General features: G+C 43.3%; 1 protein-coding gene across 2 annotated transcripts in view; it reads right to left on the minus strand.

The window, feature by feature from the left end:
• Nucleotides 1-2041: 2041 nt before the first annotated feature.
• Cndp2 (Cytosolic non-specific dipeptidase 2) overlaps nucleotides 2042-21278 on the minus strand; it is a 38507-nt gene continuing 19270 nt past the window's right edge. For both annotated transcript variants that reach the window (XM_075689315.1, XM_075689316.1), the window contains 9 exons: nucleotides 19834-19989; nucleotides 19285-19442; nucleotides 18476-18550; nucleotides 15426-15570; nucleotides 14845-14944; nucleotides 11665-11836; nucleotides 10113-10198; nucleotides 7300-7466; nucleotides 2042-2429 (listed from right to left, as the gene is read on the minus strand). In XM_075689315.1, coding sequence (XP_075545430.1) covers nucleotides 2382-2429; nucleotides 7300-7466; nucleotides 10113-10198; nucleotides 11665-11836; nucleotides 14845-14944; nucleotides 15426-15570; nucleotides 18476-18550; nucleotides 19285-19442; nucleotides 19834-19989 — 1107 coding nt within the window. In that variant the 3' untranslated portion in view covers nucleotides 2042-2381. The remainder of the gene's footprint in view (nucleotides 2430-7299; nucleotides 7467-10112; nucleotides 10199-11664; nucleotides 11837-14844; nucleotides 14945-15425; nucleotides 15571-18475; nucleotides 18551-19284; nucleotides 19443-19833; nucleotides 19990-21278) is intronic.

Below are 21278 nucleotides of genomic sequence, written 5' to 3' on the forward strand. Positions count from 1 at the left end.
TTCGATACGCCATCCGTGTTCCTGAGGAAGTGTATATATTGACAGACTCGCAACAGGCATGCCGGGCGTTCCTATCAGGACATGGCATCCCAAGAGCGGCGCACCAAATTTTCAAACAGATCCCGCAAAATACACCAACCACACCTCCCCGCATCCACTTACTCTGGACCCCTGGTCATACCTCGCTGCTGGGTAACGAACGCACACATACGGTTGCCCGAGAAATTTCCCTCCGGGCGACTCGGCGTGGTGAGGCAACTAGTTCAGAGTGGGGGGATCCCTTGCTCCGTTACAAAGACATACTCCGTCATTATACATGCATTCGTCGCACCCACGCTGCACCACCGCCGTCCTTCTCGCGGGAGGAAGCAGTGGCATTACGCCAGTTACAAACCGCAACTTTTTCAAATCTTGTCTCTCTCAATAAATTCTACCCACACTGTTATGCAGATTGTTGCCCTGGCTGTGGCAGCTCGCCCACAATCTTCCACGTCACAACTGAGTGCACTGCAAACTTCTTCCCTCCCTTGCCAACTCTCTTTTACCCCCTACGCAACCAAGAGCTGTGGGACGATGCCCTCCGCGACGGACCTCCCGAAGTCCTCCGAGCTGTGATACAACGGGCTCAAAACATCACCGGAATCATGTTAGGGACCCTGGACTGAGGGTTCCTCCCACACTGCTCTCGCCATTCAAATATTATTAATAAAGATGTTTTACTCTCTCTCGAATTAGATAGGGCATGGTGGCGCGGCTGGGCTAGAGGTGGAGATGCACACTTGATCAGGGTAGCATACGCACCTCTCTCTCTTGTGCGCACAACAAGACAGCGTGCATTAAGCCACCAGCCTTCTCATCTCACACCCACAGCATACAGGATGCCATAGGACCTTATCGCAGTTGAACCTTATTAGAACCTCACGGCAATGGCAAAACTTCACATGAACGGTCCATATATATACTATGGCCATAAGATGTGTAACAGACCTCGGACTAATGCATTTCTCTCATTTGCCTGGAAAGCCTTTGATAACTTTCAATAAATACTTCCATCTTGCTTGTCAAACCACTGCTTTGTGGCAGTTTGAATGAATCTGCACAAGCTGTTATATGAAACAATGAATTTCAAGGCAAAATTGGACACCTAAATTCGATTTTTGTTTACGATGAGGTTATCAGCTTGTGCTGAATGATCCAAATAAGAAGTGGTGGGTTGTTCCGACCTTCGGGAGTCTTGCACATGCACACAGCCACATCGCAACTCGTTGAATGAACAAGTTAATGTAGCATACAGGGGACAGTCGCTGCCATACACAATCGCTATTCTACTGCGAATTTCTTTGATGAAACTACTTTGATGTTCCAGTACTCAAGGTCGAGATTGTGGGAGGATGCTAGTTACTGGTTAACACAATGATGACATAACTGGAAATATCGGCACTGTGACCATGTTTGGCTGGATAGATATGGGCTGACCAACTCAGCTTTTGGAATTAGTAACAGACGGCGGCACTTTTCCACTGTGCTTGTGGCGTTTTTCTGTCAGTTCTGCAAACCGCAGTGGCAATTTTCTGTGGAACTCCCACATCAAGAATCCTGGCGCTAAGAACATAGCCGGAGATCTTTCAATCAATAGCACTACCTGTGCCCTGCAACTCATTTATGTGGAAAATCATGCAACATATGCATGCAGAATGTGTGTCTATGCACACACACAGTTCAGCTATAAGAAGTAGCTAAATGCCTTGTCCTAGGTTTCCAAATGGACTGTTCAACCACACCAGTAAATTTATTACTTTCACATTCAAGTGAATATATCTTCACGTCTACAGGCAGTGACAAACCTATTTCAAAAGATAAACAAGATTTTAGAATATTACGAGCTATTTCAGATGCATTTAACGTGTCAGACACCGGTTCCAGTATAGGACAGTAAGTGCTGTGATTCAAGTAGAATGAAAGGACTAACAGAATTGAGACACGGTGCCTAAAAAAAAAGAGGTTGACAGTTATGTCCCACAAATAAATGAAAACTCGGGAGAACTGTATAAAAAAATATTTATTTCACCAGGTACACCTCAATGTCATCGTCTAGGATAAAAATATGCGAGTGCATCTGAAATATCAAATGGGTAAAATAATAAAACAAATTAGGCTTGAGTATTAAAGTTACTCATAGAAAACGTCCAACTATTTATTCCACATGCACATCTTCCAAATAAAGTATTTTTGAGACTAAGAAGCTCAATTTCTCAACAGGCCTGATGTGCTAAGATACGTTTTATGGTAAACAGCTGCAAATACGTGATTAAGCAAAATATGCCTGTAGAGACTTCACTTCATAAAGCAGTCACAGCAGAAAGGGCAGGCAAGGGGATGCTTCACTTCAACTGAGCAATCTCATAGAGGTAGGCAGCCAGTACCTTGGACTGGAAAAAGAAAGAGAAAGATTTGTAGATAAGGTAAGACACTGTATAAACATACAAAAATTTGGCAGACACACTTAAGACTGCTAATGTGTGGGAATACGAAAGCATTACACCATTTTTAGACCTCGGAACATCATGTACACGCTCATACACTCGTGACGTGGCACAACCTCCTCCCCATTGGCTGTATAGTCACATGCCCGATGACACACGCACTAGGCCCCACGTTTAGTCAGCCAGATGGCTACGACGTGGCATGTGCAATGATGCATGCGCTAGGCACACCTTTAGTCAGCGAGAACTGTGGAACCGCCATGGCATTGGGGAAGCATGATCATCTTAGACCCCCAAGGCCCGGGTTCAATTCCCAGATTTCCTTTTCCAGATTTCCCAGATTTCCAGATATCAGATTTCCTTTTCAGAACCATTAATTTACTTTGTCTACATGAACGTCCCCCAAAAATTTGATGTGAATCCAAGCATTTAGATTGACATTAATATTGACAGAATTTTTTAAATGTGGTTTTACTCTTTGCACCGTCGGCCATTTTTGGTACCATATTTTGGTCACGCCGACTACAATAGATTTTCGCTGAATGGACCTATAGTGCTTTCACATTAAAACACTGTATAAACTTGTCTGTTGCCAAAGTATGAAAATCACTGAAACCTGCTGCTTACTTTCCACTCCAACATGAACTAATGTAAATAAACGTAAGTACAGTATTGTAAAATGGTGTAGAGTGCAAGAGAAGGCACAAGTTCGGTGAAAGTTTCATGCTGTGCCTAAGCACAGTGTTATGGATTGGCATGCAGTATTATGGAGATGCAGGGGCTGCCGCAGGCCAGCAGTGGGCCTCTTCAATTTTCCACTTCTGGCTACCCGCGGGTTGCCAGCCAGGACAATTTTGGTCTGGCTGCTCATTGGAAGTTCTGTCTAGCAGATGAGTGCTCACCGCCATCTTTGTGAGGACTTGACAGATTCCAACGTGGGCGCTTGAGGACATTACCTCGCTCAGCCAACTGGCTACGGTCATCTTCGAATTTCCTTACTTCTAGTGTTATTTTCTTAGGTTCCAATGCACTGTTCCGCATTGCGAGGCAGTGTGATACGAACAGCGGTGAAACATTTGAAACTTTTGTGTATGTGTGTGCGTGTCTTGAAGGCCTCCCGGTAGTACTACTCGGTGAACAGTGCGCTGCACTCTCATGTGTGCATGTAATCTGCATCATGTACCGCGCAAGTTGTAGATGCTCATTCACACACATTGCGGTGAATTTTCGGTTCATCTTTCTCTGGTGGTGTTCTGTTTCACCTATCTCACGTATATATGCGGTGATATCTCCTTTTTCTGTAGTTAGCGAAGGCACCGCAGCTAGCCCGTGTTCGCTCCGTCTTTTCCATCATGTGCTTGGGCGACAGCTCAAAACCGATATGTGTTCTAACTGCAGGCCATTGACGTTAAGAATTCAATGGTTGAGTAATAGGCATATGTGCACTCATGATTGCGACCAACATTGTTTTCCATGTGAAACTTTTCGCTGGTCATAGGCGGCGTGCATTTTCATGCACCAGCCGCATCCCCAGCTCCTCAGGGTCATAAGAGAAGCCCCATCAACTGAAACGAACTTTCAGAAATTGAAGCCCAAGCAGGGCGGCATGAACTTTTATGCGTATAAGATGTACACAATATCCTTCCTTTTCATGTCTTGTCAAGTGATGACACAATGCCAACTCATCAATGTTGCCGGTGGGAGAAGTGATTGCTGCAGGCAGGCATCCTTGAGCAATCGTTTTCAGGGATACAATCACTTACGCGCAATTTCAGGGCTTGCGATCAGGTGCACCAAAGGCCGTCTGTTGGGCTGTGCAAAGAGCGTTTGACCCAGTGTGTGTCCTGTGCCAAGTCGCGCGAAATTTTACAAAAATTATCGTACCCCCGAATGCAACTATATATTTTCAAGCTGGCAACACATAAATGGGCCAACTAGGCCAAGTGTGCGCAGGCCCCGCCAGGCACTGCTATGCTGGTAGCAGGTTTACATTTATCCCGTGGCCATTTGCCCCGGCGTTCGATTTTGCAAACTTCGGGCAGCTTCGGGTTGTCTTGGGATCTCAGCCCAAGTGACTTCCTATCAGGACCGGAACTAGCTGGCTGCCGTCTGGCTCCCAGCGGGCTGCCAGAACTCTAGAAATCGAAGAGGTCCAGTGGGAAGAGAGGTGGACCGACAACGATATACACTTGAACCTTGCTATAACGAAGTTGGAGGAGCCAAAATTACTTTGTTATATCTATTTTTACCATTTACTGCAATATATGCCCAATTGGGTGCACAATTCTAAACATGGAAATAATACGGATTTGCGGCCCGTAGAACCGCTACAGGACCACGCAGGTTATGAAATACGAATAAAACAACAAAATCTTCGGCGTGTGGAACACACGACTTAGCACCCGACTTAGCACAGCCTTGAATGCACTAATATTCTTTCGCACCGCCGCGCAGCATGCTGCGATTTGCGCAGAATTGTGCTTGACCCCCGAGATTATGCCGGGGAGATCTCAGAGGGCGCCGAGTAGAAGTGAATGCACTATAAATCTTTCGCACCACTGTACAGCATGGCCTGGCTCGCGCAGGCTTGCGCATGACACCCGAAATTGCGCCGAGGAGATCTCCAAGGCCACACCCAGCAGCTCCTGCCTATGTGGCATGCCATGCAGTTGTGCAGGCAGGTGGTGTAAAAGAAGTGAATGCACTAACCTTTCGCACCGCCACACGTAGGCGCGCAGCAGCTGTTGCTTGTGCACATCTACGGGCAGCGGTGAGAAAGAACAGTGTTGCTAGATGGTGCATTCAATGTGGCAACGCGGGAGTTTTGAACTGCCGCAGCAAACAAGTGCCGAACCTCGCAGAAAGCAATGTACTCTGCATGCAACGTCGGGTATTTTTGGTTTTCGAAGATGAATGTAGCAGTTTGTTATATCCATAACAATCAATTATATCAATAACACAAAACACAAGGGTGCAATAAATTTTGTGCACCTCGAAAATGTATTAAATTCGACATGTTCACTTTACTTAAAACAAAGGAGCTAGGAATTGTTATAACAGATGTATCGTATTATGTGCACTGCGCTTATGGATGCTGTAAAGTGAAAATCCATAGCTGCAGCACGGTATGTACTATATTTTGACTGGTTCACGACTTGCGCGGGCAGTCAATGCAACAACAAGACATAAAGGGAGCGAAAAACTAGAGCACTGTTTTTCAACTTCCTTCTTATCCTGTCATTGCGCTGTTTTCGTTTAGTTAGTTTGTTTGTGTGCGTGTGCACATTCGTTTGTGTGTGTGTGCGTGTGCGTGCGTGTGTGTGCATGTGCGTGTGCGCGTGTGTGTGTGTGTGTGTGTGTGTGTGTGTGTGTGTGTGTGTGTGTGTGTGTGTGTGTGTGTGTGTGTGTGTGTGTGTGTGTGTGTGTGTGTGTGTGTGTGTGTGTGTGTGTGTGTGTGTGTGTGTGTGTTTGTTGAGGACCCACTCTCGCACCACCTGTGCTTCTCCCGAGTATACTTGTGTTTTCAGTGCGCTCCACAGCTCTACCAAAGCAATTTGTAATTAAAAAAAACATGGCGCAACCACACTGTGCTACTGACACATTGCTGTGACGCACTGAGACATTTGAAACTTAGCACTGTTTTGGCAGGAAGGACAACCATGGCAAGCCAGCGTGGCAGGTCTGTCTACACTTTGACAGACGAAGGAATTTAAGAACAGAAAGCTGAATAGGTTGGTAGGGGCTCATGGTATTAAAATGCAGGCGTGCAAAACATAGACTCAAGAAAGAATGAGAATGACAACACAAATACTGACTATCACATGAAAGTCTTGTCCATGTTACCGTGAAAGAAATTTATGAACTGTTTTTCAATTCTCAATTGGGAGAATGCAACGATAAATACAGCAGCATCTCGTTGATGCGATTCAGCATAATACGTTTTTGGGATAAGATGTTTATATTTTGCCGGCCAACGTCCCATAGGAGCAATGTATTTCCAGACACATAACACGATTTTCGGATACATTTTCTGGTTCCCTTGGAGATCGTATTAACGAGATTCCACTAATCAGATAAGGTTCTATGCAGCATGAAATGTCCACTAAACCAACATGCAAGAGAGAGGGAGAGAGAAGAAGAAAAGGAAAAGAACACAGCAAGGACTTGAGGAGCAGTCAGAATAAAGAAACAGCAGACAAAGAGTTAAGCACAATTGTATGCAAAATGATGTACTTGAACACACAATTTTCAGCATAGCAATTGATAACAGCAAATTTATTAGGCAAACAGTGCGATGACTAATTCAGGTCTTCTTGCAATCAATTTTATTTCAACCCACTGGATAAATAGGCCAATTAACAGAAGTCAAATTAACAGAAAAGAACAGCAGTTTTCTATCACAAATCAGCACAGTAGAACCTGACGAATACATACCTCTTTTACACATTTTTCTCAAATAAAGAATTGTTGAAGATACGGCCACACTAAGAGTGTGGTCAGCATGTTCACAATACGCTTCGCCAACTTAGTACATGTGGGTTTTCTAGTGCAGAAAGCAAAAAAAGTAGAAGCATTCCAAGACAAAGGAAGGAGTGAATGTGGGCAGGAAATGTAGAGCACATAAGGGATGACCATTGATCTGCTAAAGCAAGAGAATGTCAAAGGCCAACAGTGGACCAAACAAAGTGAAAGGATTCATGGAAGGGAGTTCATTCAGCTAGTAGAGGACAGGGATAATTCAGAGCTTTGGTATAAAAACAATTGTTGGATGGACGTACTTTATGGGGTGATGACAATCAAGGCATGGCAGACTCACCCCCTCAATGTAGTTTCGCTCGTCGATCTTTTCATTCTGCGAGTGGGCTCCATCATCACTGGCTCCCATAGGAAGCAGGATGACGCTCTTGTTGGTCACCTCCTGCAGTGTCAGCGTCACCGGGATGCTGCCGCCTTCCCTTGTCATGTCGGGCTCCACACCATACACTGCATCAAGGAACACCCATGAAGTCAGGTGAGAAGTTGCACAAATTTTTACCAGATTAACACTGCAATGTTCCCACAAGGAAATCGCATCAAAATATATACTAAAATTGATCCCAGATATGTCGAACATGAAGGTTATCATGAAATAATGCAGATATATTGATAATTCGAAATATATGCCTATCTGAAGCTTATCTGAGATCTCTGACAGTTTCCCAACATCATGAAAAGCGGGAACTTACCAATTTGTTTCTCTAAGGCTATGTCCAATGCCCAAAAGTTTACCTATATTTTCGCTCATGAACGTTACAAGCCGCTCAACCTCTGGGGTGGTCAGATATATTGATTGTAATGCTATCCCTAAAAGCCTGCACGCATCGCGCGGATGCAAGACTGTGGTGCACATTGCACGCATCAAAGTATTAAGTGCTTGTTGCAAGTTTTTATTTAGGATAAGGAAGAAATGGACACACCACAGAAGCAAACTAGCCTGTACAGATGCATGCCCTGCCACCATCAGCGCACTTGTGCTGCGAATGGCGCGTGTATGTGCCTGGCCTCATGTTTATACAATATGCAACAATATGCAGCTTAAATGGCCTATTGTCATAAGGAGGCAACGAGCCAGGTGGATGGTTGGGCGAGGTTTTGGAACCAACTTCCTGTTGGAACCAGTTGTTCTCGCTTCTCGATTATTCTAAAAGTCTGTACGTTCCTTCATTCTTGGTTCTTCCCCTCCGGCCCCTGCTGTTGGTGACTGCCAGCACTACAAACACGTTGTTAGTTTTGAAAGTCGCTTTTAGCTTGCAGAATATCAGAGTCCATTCCCACTCAAGTGTAACCGTACAAGCATGAATGAAATGCGTTCAGCGCAGACCAGTGAATCGCACAGCGATGAGTCCTGCATGCAGCTGCCGCAATGGCGTTTCTGTGAAGTGGCGATGTGGCATGCGGAGGGTTTGTTAAATTCAAAGTGTAATGTAAATATCTGTCCAAGTGGAGGTTGAGGTCTGACCCTTTTGTCCTCTCGCAGAATCCTGAAGTGCTGTTCACGGAAAGCCCTTGTCTATAGAAGAAAAAACCTGGCAGCACAGTAACCCCAGTCTGGCATCCCATGCCCAGCGCCACTCAGTGAAAAGATAGTATGATCCACACTTTCTTGCGGAACAAGTATCGCACCAGCAGTCCTTTCGTGTTCTTGAAGCAGAGTGGCAATCTGCTCCTGTCAACAACGAACTACAGTATGCATGAGCCATCCTTATGCGCAGCGAGTAAAACAGCATGCTGATAATTTTTCCCCCGTGGCATAGACTGCCATTCAGATTCAATCTCTTGTTTGACATCATCTGCCAAAACAGTGCAGTTTCGAATTTGTTGGCATTAAATACTTCCCACATTGCAATCGAAGTGATCGGGCCTGTTAGGAAGAGCACACTTGCAGGAGTATGGCATGTCGCAGCGTTGCATACACATAGTACATTGCTATACTTTTGCATCGTATCTTGAAGGGGATTTTACGACTGTTCAATATAGACAAATTTTATATATCTGGGATGAAATGTAATAGCTTTACATTGCTGTCACTATTAGTGAATTAAGTACCTTTATGCACTTTGTTTGATCAACATTTAATCACCCCAATGTAACCAGATTGTATGCTGATCGTTGCACGCTATACATGCCCTATAGCCAATGCCTGTGATCTAAAACGCATGTGCAGATCAATATGATCAGTACTAATACAAGCAGAAGGCCTGCCTGTGAAAACTACAACACCACACTACATGTCCTGCAAGGAGCTCCACATGAACATATGAGGGGTGCTCAGCCCTCATATGTTTGTCTTGTGTTCCATGAGGTACACAAGATCAACTTTTATTGCATCTTGCAGAAAAAGACAGATGTGGCAAACATTCATTATCCACTGTTTGCAAAGGAATAGAAGTAAGACAAAGTGGAAGACAGGACAAGCATCGTCCATCAGCCAAGTATTTACAAGTTTTACATAAATAAAAAGTTACAGCATTGGCGAGGCGCGGTTATAAGACACTACAATTCCCTACCAGCGAGTCCCCCAACAATAGGGAAAAAGCAAGAAAATAAGAAAAAAAGAACTTTCACATCTGAGGTACAGCAAGTATATCCGGTCACCGGAGAGAAATTGCATAATCAAATGTGCAGCTGCTGAAATCACAAATTTTGAGTAATTACATAGCCTGGCCATCTTGTGTCCACTCCTTAGCACGCCATACAAAAATAACATTTAACTGTCTGGTTCATCACTTCATAATAAACAGTCAAAGAGTGGAAAGGGAAAGGCTAAACCTCTATGACAGAGTAAATGGAAGCTACAATTGACACAAGCAAAATATGTTCGACTGTCTAGCAGAGGACACTTCTAAAACACAAGAACATGTTACATGTCAGCATAACGTGGTTACTGTAACATGTTCAACCTGGAAGTGTTCAATGCCCCGGTACGATCGAGATTATGAATGGAGAAAGCACTTATACTTCTTAAGTCACAATATGACGCAATGCTAGCTTTCTTGACTACAAAAGCTGACGCTGCGCTGAATGGGAGGCAACATGACAGGACACACAGGTGGCAAGGAGCCAAAAGTTGGCTGAACATAAGCCACTCACCATGCTTGGTGGCAGCCTTGCCGGCCTCAAAGTTTGGAGAGAAAGGGTCACTGATCCACCAGCGGCCGCCACTAGCCATGTGGACACTGCATGGAAGACCATCACAATAAGCAATAATAAGCTTTTTTTTTTATGTACAAAAGTTAAATTTAATCTGTAAGAGAAGCTGTAGTGGATGGCTACAGATTAAGGGTGAGAGCCTAGGGGTTCCTTAATGTGCCCCAAAATAAATACATAACTATTTCTGCATTCCCCCCGTTTTGCAAGTAATATAAAACTAAGGGGACTACACGTTGTTGATTGCGTCATTGCCGGTGCATCACACCAGCTGATAAATAGAATATGGTTGGGTAATTTCAATAATAGGTCTGTGTCCTGTCTGGTTAAGCCCTGTGCCACAAGACGGCGCCCCCAACCTGGCTGCTCACAGTTATGTCCTGGTAACCCAGAATTCTGTGAATGGTAATTACATACAGGGCCGAGCTAAAGTTCCCTAATATACCATCAAGAAAAGCAGTTTAGTGGAATAACAGAAATTCTCTGAACACACAAGATGCACCATCTGCTAACGGTTTCATTGATTTTGAAAACATCAAAGAATGTGTGTTGTGCCTTAGTGAGCTGTAAGGCATGCACCCACAGGCAGTAAACAGTGGCCAAACAAGAGAAGCCTTATCCTGGAGCCAACATATCGACAAGGCTTCAGTGAGGTAATAACTGCGCAAGACAAGTTCCTCTGTCAAAACATTGGTGCCAGGGTGAGGCTTTTGTCGATCCCTTCAGAGCGTCCATGCTCCTGTGAATCTGTCTTCTCATTGATCACATTACTTTGTCATACAGCGTGTATTGTAATAAGGCAAAATATTTTGCTTTGGTTGCCACTGTGATGACGGGTATGCTACGGAAGCAACAACCAGGGATAGCACTTTGCACCAGGCATCATGGATACATGCAATAGTGCTTATAGAGTTGTGCACAGGAAACAGCAGTTCTATCCCCACCCTTGTGCAGGATAGTCATGGAGAGAATACATCAATGTACACAGTAGAACAATCAAGCCCACTTGTCCAGTCATGAAATCATGCAATAGATTTTAAATATGCCTACTGTTAGATGAGATTGTGCGGTTTAATTGCTGTACATTCCTTCTAACAGTCTCAAGCAGGCAAGACAGGAAAAACTAAACAGGCACAGGTACCACTGTAAAATAACTTATGATAGGAAAGTGTAGGAACAGAGCATATTTGTGCATACATACATAAGCAGAGAACTCAATCACAGTCACCTGCCATCATTCATCCTTTCACCCTTTATTTTCATATTTCAACAACCTATAAGGATGAAAGTTATAAAAAGAAAGACCACGACGGACAGAATTTTCTGTGTTTTGTGCATGTATAGAGAATATATGTACTGCTCCTATGTCTTGCTTTCAATAAACAGTGGGTAGCTGCATTTGCATGTGTCTTGGGACACTGGAAAAGACGTACAGTAAAACAGGAAAGACAGCAGGTGGTCCATATACACGAAAACACTTTCAGTGAAAACTTGCTTGATCTTATTGGGGCTTCCATGCTGCTTCCACAGCTCCTCAATGTGCTTTTTGACCAGGACCTCCACCTTGGCTGGCTCTTGATTGGGCACGATGCGAATTGAAAACTTGCCAACTACCTTGCGAGGTATCACAGTCTTTTCGCCTGAGCCATAAAAGGCGCCCTCCACACCTGCAGGATGGAACAAATGGAAAGTCAAGGAACAAGAACTGTATGAAGGTAACAGCTAGTATGTCAATTTTTTTTTTATGCTAAGGATTAACTCTACAGGTTAAAGCTGCCATACTTCCAGCATGCAGGATGATTCTTAAACACCAATGAACTGGGACTCCCTTCATAAGTGCTTGCACTGTCACACTAATTACCACACTGCAGTACTTCAGCTGGATCAGCAGAGTGAGAGCCACAGTGATCCACTGGCAACCAATCACACTGCACACTGCATTGTCTAGGGCTGGAGTGTCAGGGAACAAAGTGTACAGCAACGCATGCTCTGTTTCCGTGTGGGCCTGCCGAGATTCTGTGTACCTTATTAGTACTTTGCTGCTCCATGATAAAAAAAAAGTTATTAGTGGTGTGTGTGTTCCGAGCTTGGATAGTCACGCTGCTGCTTTAGTCACCATAAGGGTGTTGAGAAGAGCCAATAGAAGCTACAGCACAGTCCGAATGAGGCTGCCAATAAGCACTGCCCATAAGCCAAAAACTGGATTTTGCAGATGGCCTGGAGCAGGCAGGTCATTTTGCAATTTCCATCTTGCAAGTATCACACAACTCTGAGCATTGCTGAACGCTGTGGCCCAGGTACGTCATGCACCTTGAATAATGCATGACAAGGGCATGGAGCAGTCAAATTTCGAAGTCACTGACAAGAGCACCGAATGCTCCACATGACCCCAGCTGGCTGGCTATCAGTCCCAAAATTAGGACTGTAGGACACTGACCTCAGCTCCTGTGTTGAACAAGAAGTTACAGCCTGCAATCCTGTTGGCGATGTAAAGAAGGCAGCTGTTGGGTTGACCACAGCCACTTCTTGCTGCGAGTGCCTAATATGCTATTTTCATGTCCAAGAGCAGGGTGGGTGCACAACCAGGCATTGTTGGCAAGGGCACAATAATACCAGCAATGATCTGGTGCAACAATCTCGGAGGTTTGAGGAGCATGGTGCTCATGGGAGGGGTGTGACTGATTACAAGCAGCAGTGATGTGGTTGATAAAGGTGTGCCAGAGCAGCTATCTGACTGCCAAATGTGGTAATATGCTCCTCAAGGCAGAGCCATCTCCAAGTTTCAGGTGCAGTAAGGTAGCCCATCAGCACTGTGGGGAGACTTGAATGTGTGGGGACTTGGAATAGAATTTGGCAAGCTTGTCAGGACCCGCCGTGGTTGCTCAGTGGCTATGGTGTTAGGCTGCTGAGCACAACGTTGCGGGATCGAATCCCGGCCACGGCGGCCGCATTTCGATGGGGGCGAAATGCGAAAACACCCGTGTACTTAGATTTAGGTGCACGTTAAAGAACCCCAGGTGGTCGAAATTTCCGGAGTCCTCCACTACGGCATGCCTCATAATCAGAAAGTGGTTTTGGCATGTAAAACCCCACAATTTAGAATTTAGAAGCTTGTCAGGAAGGGATATGTCTACAGCAGCTAGAACCAGGACTACGCCTTGTAGGAGACATAGGACCAGCTCTCAGAGAATGTGGTCATTTGTGCCAGTGGACTGGCTTTCGAGCAGCTACCGCATGCTATGAAGTACTAATTCACACCGTCTCTAATCACAGAGTTCTATCCCGAAGAAAGACTGCACCTGCCAGTGCTCCAATTTGGCCTTGTAGCTCATTATCACTGCCTTCAGATGATTAGGTTTCACTGTGCATGCCATCGACAATGTCCACAAAATATGCCTGCACTCTCAGGCAGCAAGGAGAAGTAACAGTGTGAAGAAACTTTTTTCAATGGCGATGCACTAGATTTTAATGTGGGCCTCAAGTTGGGTGAACCAGCTGCAAAGGTTCGTGGGTCAATACAGCAACAGTGAAACATCCTGGCATCCCACAACTGCTGGGCAAGCAGAACCTGACACCGAGGCCTCGTGGGTGAAGAGGAGTAATAATAATATTTGGGGTTTTACGTGCCAAAACCACTTTCTGAATATGAGGCACGCCGTAGTGGAGGACTCCGGAAATTTTGACCACCTGGGGTTCTTTAACATGCACCTAATCTAAGCACACGGGTGTTTTCACATTTTGCCCCCATCGAGATGCGGCCGCCGTGGCCGGGATTCGATCCCGCGACCTCGTGCTCAGCAGCCCAACACACCATAGCCACTGAGCAACCACGGCGGGTGGGTGAAGAGGAGTAGTGGTGACATCAATGGTGGACATGGAATTGTTGTGCCTAAAATAATATCTGTCGGGAGCACAATTTTGTTGCAGCATGAAAGGACAAAGACATAGACGAGATACACAAGACGAGTGCTGTTGCTGTAACAAAATTGTGTTACCATACCAACTTGCCCAACTTTCTATCCTATCAGTCGACAGGGCACACATGTCCATGATTGATAGGTTCGTGCCGTCTTACACTGAGCGCACAGAGTTAGTTTTTGTGTCTTTCTTAGTCTCTGCCACAGTGCGAACTTCCAACACACAGTTTATATTTGTGTTGTCCTCCTTGTTTTTCTCACGCCTATCTTTTCTATGCCTAGCCTCTCAAGTCAAAAATGGACATAATGACAGGTGGCGAGTGGCAAGGCTGGATGCAAGGTGCGAGTTTAAAGTTTGGGATCACCAAATCTGTCGGGACACAATATAACCATGGCTGGTCTAGTGAACGCCAGGATCAAGCTAAACTGCGCTGCATGGCATACACTGTCTTCACAGTTCCACTGCAGTTAGTGTTATTGTGGCCATCAATTGTAAAGGCCGACAAGGTTCTTGTGCAGCATTCAAGAAATTACAAACAAAAAATGTACCACAAAAGTATTTTGCTATGAACGAAATAGTGTGTGGTCTTCTACAAGCACTCTACTAATCGATCAATGCATTTCCTTAAACCTAAAAGGTTATTATGCAGAAAACCAGAAAAGCAGCAGCACGATTAATTTGAAGGCAAATAAGTCTGGGCTTTTGCTAAGCATAGCATAAAAGCATTTTACATCGTAAAAAATAAGCCTGTACACACCATGAAGAGAAAGTGATGGGAATCTCCAGCGATGCATTAGAACTTCCTCCTTTGTGGAGTGTAGGAGTCCACAAGCACCCAAGTCCTTGCAGTATTCATCCTGAACAAGAACATTTGACAATAAAAGGTTTGAGGATACTGAGGGTAAGTACCATAGGCTAAGTAACGATGAGAGGATACCATAAGTAACAAATAACAGCTATAGCATGCGATCCCAAAATAAAAGGTCCTGAACTTCAGCCAATGCAAAGCATGGTAACAGCTGGTACATGCGTGCTAAAGTGAGCCTTGCAGGTGACGTGGTCTGCCTTGTATTAATTATGCATTTAGTAATCCAAGAGCACCACCAGAAGTGCTAACATGAAGCAGGTAAAAAGATAACTGGATGGGTATGATGAAGAACATATGTAAACTGGTAAACCCAGTTCACCATGCTAGGGTGAGCCATGCCACACTCAATGAATCTAAACAACAGTTACTTCCTACTACCCCCACACACCATGCTGTGGACAACCGTGAAAGGTTTTAAAGGTAAAAACGAAGTTGGAGATAAAACATTTTTCATCGTCCACTATTCCCACCATGTCAAAGTCAATGCTCTTGTAGAGGTCACGCTCCTTGTCAGTGAGAGGTGCCACGTCGTCCATAATTCCTGGGATCAGAATCTTGCCAGTGCGGTCAGCCAGTTTGCTCATCAGGTGTGTCAGGTCAGCCATGGCTTCATGTCTAGGGAAGCGAGACAATAATGTTTAATGGCCGGTTAGTTGGTGGTGCATTCTCTGTAGCAGTGTTACACCACATATAAATGTAGGAAAAGCCAAGAACGTACAGGGCCGAGTGTGGATTTCCAACTTTTTTCGGTTGAAAGTAAGCACTCTGTTCTATCCCTTTTCGGTTTCTCCTGCGTTTTTGGATACGAGCTGTAACACTACTACGAAGCGTTGTAAAACAACTGTACAGGCGAAGTTCGCCCAATATGACTAGTTACCTAGCACAGGGCACTAATGGAATGCAAGTCACATTCATCATGTGGTTAACACAGATAGCCTCATAATTAGTTTCCCACACTGAACATAATGGCATGCATTACACTACATGTAAATTATACAATATGCACTGAATTTCCATATCAATTTTCATATCCACTATATGAAATAACTACAAATAGAATGATGAAGGTAGACATTTTTTTAAGTCTGTGAAATACAAAAGATGCAATATTACTATCATAATGTGACATGACACTGTACACAGCATGATGAAAAAGCCCAGTTCTATAACTAGTATAAGAAAACTGCTCATAATATTTTCTACTACTCAACTTTCTTCACACACTAAGCTCTGTTCGAGAATTTAAACATGCAGTTATAGAACATTTATTTGCTCTCACCTTACACAGGCATTTTTTTAAATGTTTATGATGCTTCTGTTTGGCTCCCCACAGTAAGATAACTATTTCAAAGGAGGTCTAACACAGAAAAAACAGCTGTGCAGTTGCCAACTCTCACACACAGACGTTTGCAGTGCCACACAAGAATATAGTGCAGACTATTTATTTTAGCTTGTGCAAGGCTCTGAACAATTTTTGTTTCGTGCCATTCTGGCATGTCTGGAAAACATTAAACAGTACTGATCATGGGCAGAGCTTCACAAGGACAGATGCAGTATCCTGGCCAAGTACAATGTGCAGCTGCTCTGCCTTTATATTTTATGGCCTGTTGTAAATATGCGCCGAGTCTCAGATGAAAGGAACAAACATCACTAAAGGCAGCATAAGTATACACAGTTACATAACACAGTGTACAACATGTGCAAAGTATTTAAGAGTGTAATGATGACTTCACGAAGAGCAATTATCTTTCGGATATATTAGATGTATACTCCTGCCAAATTTTGTTACATTGTTTCTTTGGTGTCTTCAGGTTCTGTAAAAAAATAATCTTCAGCCTCAAGAATTTTGAATTTGGCTTTGAAAACAGCTGCATGCTCAAATCAAATGGTGCGCTATGTTGTTGGCCACTGTCAGAAGATTCTGTCCGTCTATTAGCCTCCTTCTCAAGGGCATCAACCATACATAGTAGCATCGTTGCCGAGAGTTGCATTGTGTTACAGAGGATGAGTGCTAGTGGTGCCACACAAGCGATGCATTGAAGGGGGCGTGGCTGCTGAAATTCACATTCGATGATGTCACTCACGATTACCGTTCTGATGACACTCCATGGAGTGTGTCACCAGCAGGCTTCTATTTTCGTGATTTCACTTATCTCGAAATTCCATTATCTCAAAATTTTTTAAAGATTTTTATAGCTTGAGTTAACAGGGTTTTCCTGTGCATAAGCTTTCACTCCTCATCATCATCCATCTCAATATTTTCACTCCCCTTTCCTCTTCCCCAGTGCATAATAGCAGACTAGAGTGCACCAGCTCAGGTAAAACTAACTGCCTTTCCTTAAATAAAATCTCGCTGTCTACAGCAATCCAAATCTGTGATGTCAGATACCTTCTGCACCCAGTGTACACCCATTACACTTAATATATACAACTGCACATTTCAATGGTTATGTCGGTAATTTTATATTGTAAAACCAGTGGACTGTCCGCACTCAACTGAATCCCATGCTTGCCCCACTCTTTAGAATTTTCTTTTATATTATGTACAAACTAAATCAGTTAGGGTCATAGGAGACCAAAAAAAACCTCAGTGCCCTTCCACTCTGAAGAAGGCTGACCAGTAAAGCTGTGTACATGGGCCCCTTAATGGCAAACTGCACCACTGATGCGGGTCGGCCTGGCATTGCACTATCTTTGGGATTGGCTCACATGCGGGGAGTGCTTAACGCCTGCTTCACCTCCGCCACAGGTTGGCCTGGCATTGCACTATCTTCGGGATTGGTCCACATATGGGGAGTTTTTCATCTACTCACGGACATGATCCTGAGGGGACTAGCCCTTAACAGCTTCACCGTAATTCGCTGTAAAGTTGGTCAAGTCTGTGTTTCTTAATTACTTAATTGATTGCTGAATTGATTATGAAAAATGCGGAAGCAGTGGCACAGCACGTTTGCATGATAGCACTGAGGGGCACCAACGAGCCCCTGTGGAAGAAGATGCCAGAGCCATTCCTGATGATAGTTTTGTGTTAACACACGGGCAAAATCCTGGGGGAACAGCCTTTAACACCTTCCCTGTAAAATTGTGTAAGGAATATCCTGGGGCTCTTCAATAGTCAGTAATGAGCAACTCATGGACACCTTGACAAGGCTTTAAGACTTGATTGAGCATGTTTTTAATAAGTTAATGAGGTCGGTAAAACTAACCATCACAAGCAACAGCAAGGTAGTGTAGTATCACACCACATATTTCGACACTGATACTCAGCTGTGTCTAATGCATCAAAATCTTTTCTGGTAGAAGCAGGTTGCTGATGTAATTAAAACATGTTCTTTAACATCTGGGCCGGTTATGTCATGGCCACTTATCAGCAGCAAATGAGAGCGATATTTTCCATATAATTGTTGCATTTTACGTCAAAGGACTGCTAAGACATTTGCACCAACTGCTGGGCGACAAGTTCTACTTTATAACAGCCCAAGAAAAATCAGGTAAGTACTACCTCAAGCAAGACACTTACACAGAGCCTCCAAAGACACCTGAATGAAGGTCCTTGCTGGCACACTCAACTTCAACAGCAAAGTAGCACAGACCCCTGAAATGGAATAAAACAAAAATATGCATGCAACACAACCTGGAGTAAGCCGTGGCATACTTCAAAAGGGCAAAAAATTCGCGACTGGTTTGGTACTTTGACTTGAAGCATGCAAGGAGAGGCCAGAATAAAGAAAGAAATGACACACAGTGCTTACAAACAACCAATTTTATTCTTGAAATGAGCAAACATATTACATATACTAGACACAGGTGCCATTTTTATTGTGGTGTACATTTCATTAATTTATCACTCAAATTAGTTGTTTGTCAGAGATGTGTCCTGACTTTCCTCCTGCAAACCATTTCTGTGCTTGTCAAGTTCACATGCAAAACCAACTAGACAACCCCATGTTTGTCATGCTCCGACATGGTTTACCTGCAATCAAATTCTTGCTCCCTCATTCAATGTCGTTCTACCATTCATCATCACCTTTACCTTTCATCATTTTACCTTTCATCATTTTACATTCATCATCACATTACTTTTCATCATTTTTGCTATCACAAAAATGATGAAAGGGCAGTTTTCCCAGATAATACATTCTACTCTGAACATATCGCTGCATTCACCTAATTGTGCAAACTATGAATAATATTTAGCACACAGTCAACTAAAATTGTTCCAATCGGTTCAGTTAAAGCTGTACATTAGAAAAAAACACACAGTATTCGCAAAACAATGCGAATCACAACCCCAAAGGGCCCTATGTGACCTTTTTTTGTGCAGTTTACCTGAGTCCATAAGTGAGGCACGGTTTGTCCTTTCCGAGCCAGTAGTTGTCAGAAATACAGACATAGTCCACCTTCTTGAAGAATTCAGTGTCCTTGAGGCTGTACAGTAGCTGATCCAACCCAATTGAGCCAGACTCCTCCATGCCCTCAAAAACAAACTGCAAACCACCCACATCAAGAAAAAAAAATAGACAGCAAGGTATAAGTCATACTGTCCCAATAGGACAGAGCTCATCAGAGCAGAATAATTCACAGGACAGGGCCCGTTAAGCACTCATCAAAACAGTGTTGTCTTCAATGACTTATCTCAACAAAGCGGTGTCTTAAACTGTAAACGAAGAGAATAATAAGAAAAAAGTCTTCTGCAGACAGGCATTGTTTCAGGCTGACAAACTGTTTCAGACAAGTACGAATAACTCCACAATACCAGCGTGAGAAAAAATATTTACGACATCTATTCAATCATATTTCCCACTAGTGGAAAAATATTTTCAACCATGCTGCCACAAATGCTCGAGTAGTAACATACAATGGAAATTAAGCACACACCTTTAGGTTGATGGGAATATCAACGCCAGCTTCCTTGTATGCACGAATGGCATGCAACCAGCCCAGCACTGGACCCTTGTCATCTGAAGTACCACGTCCATAGAGCTTGCCATTTTTTTCCGTCAGCACAAAAGGATCAGAGTCCCAGCCATCCTCCTGCACAAATTGCATGCAGCCAGGCACATAGTGTTGGTACATAATGAAAGCTTATTAATATAGGGTGCAGGATGACATGCTAATTTTTTTATTGTGATAGCAATTTATTTATTTATTTCATTACCCTCAGGGCCCAAGGGCATTACAGAGGGGAGTGGGTAAAAAGAACAGTAAATTTGTATAAAACTAAGAAAAAGTTCAATCAATACAACAAAGGAAATTAACAATGAATAGCACGCAGTACATGGAGAAAAAAAATGCTGAGCGTACAAAGCATAGAGAGATCTTATAAACAAAGAAAAAAAATATGACACCCAGAACAGTAATATATGCCTACAAGATGTATTGGTGGGATAAATAAAAAACAAGGCTGAGCAAAAATAAAAAGGATGACAACGCTATCATGTTATGTGTTTATGATAACAGCAGGTTAGTTAAAGCAGCTTTGAACTTAGGATTATTAGATATTTCGACGACAGATTGAGGAAGGTGATTCCAACTTGCTGACGTACTCAGGATGAATGAATTGAGAAAATATTGTATATGGATGCTTGAGGTGAATGCTTTAGGATGCAATCATATGAATGTTTGAGGCACATTTGATTGGTTGACTTTATTTCCTTCTTTTGCAACATAAAACTTGTACACCCTGAGTGGACCCATAGCCCTAGAATAGTTTGGGTCCAAAAATAATTTTTTTCTATTACAATGGCTATTCGGACATGGTAAACAATGTTGAACAAGATCAAGTATACAATTATCAAATATTATATCAACAGGTTCATCAACAATAAAGCATACAATTTTGATGAAATATAAAATCAAACATAAAACCAATCAATTTTAATAAGATCTAACATAACATCTAAACTACATTATTCAAAACTAGTTTAGAAGAAAAAAAACAAGATAAACATAATCTAAAAAAAATGCAAATGGGTTGCACATTTGATAAATATTTGATTACATCAGGGATTTGTGAACTGTTCCATGTAGTGTTATAACGCGTTAAAATCAGGTGACATTCTTATCAAACGAATAGCATTCCAGATTTCAATACCACAGAATTGTAGTAGACATTCACCATAGACATTATTAGTGGGAGGTATATTTAGATTACCAAAAGTCTACGAGAAGGCATGCAAGACAAAGACAGCTGTAAAGGATGATTGTAACTTATAGTGGTGTACACATATGTTGCCTATGACGTTCTTGTGCTGTCCTGGTATCGAGGCACATGGGCAGCTTGCGTGTGGAGGGCTAGGAGGTCTTCAGAGACACTCGCAGTG

The sequence above is a fragment of the Dermacentor variabilis genome, chromosome 4 (assembly GCF_050947875.1).
Source record: "Dermacentor variabilis isolate Ectoservices chromosome 4, ASM5094787v1, whole genome shotgun sequence".
NCBI lineage: Eukaryota > Metazoa > Arthropoda > Arachnida > Ixodida > Ixodidae > Dermacentor > Dermacentor variabilis.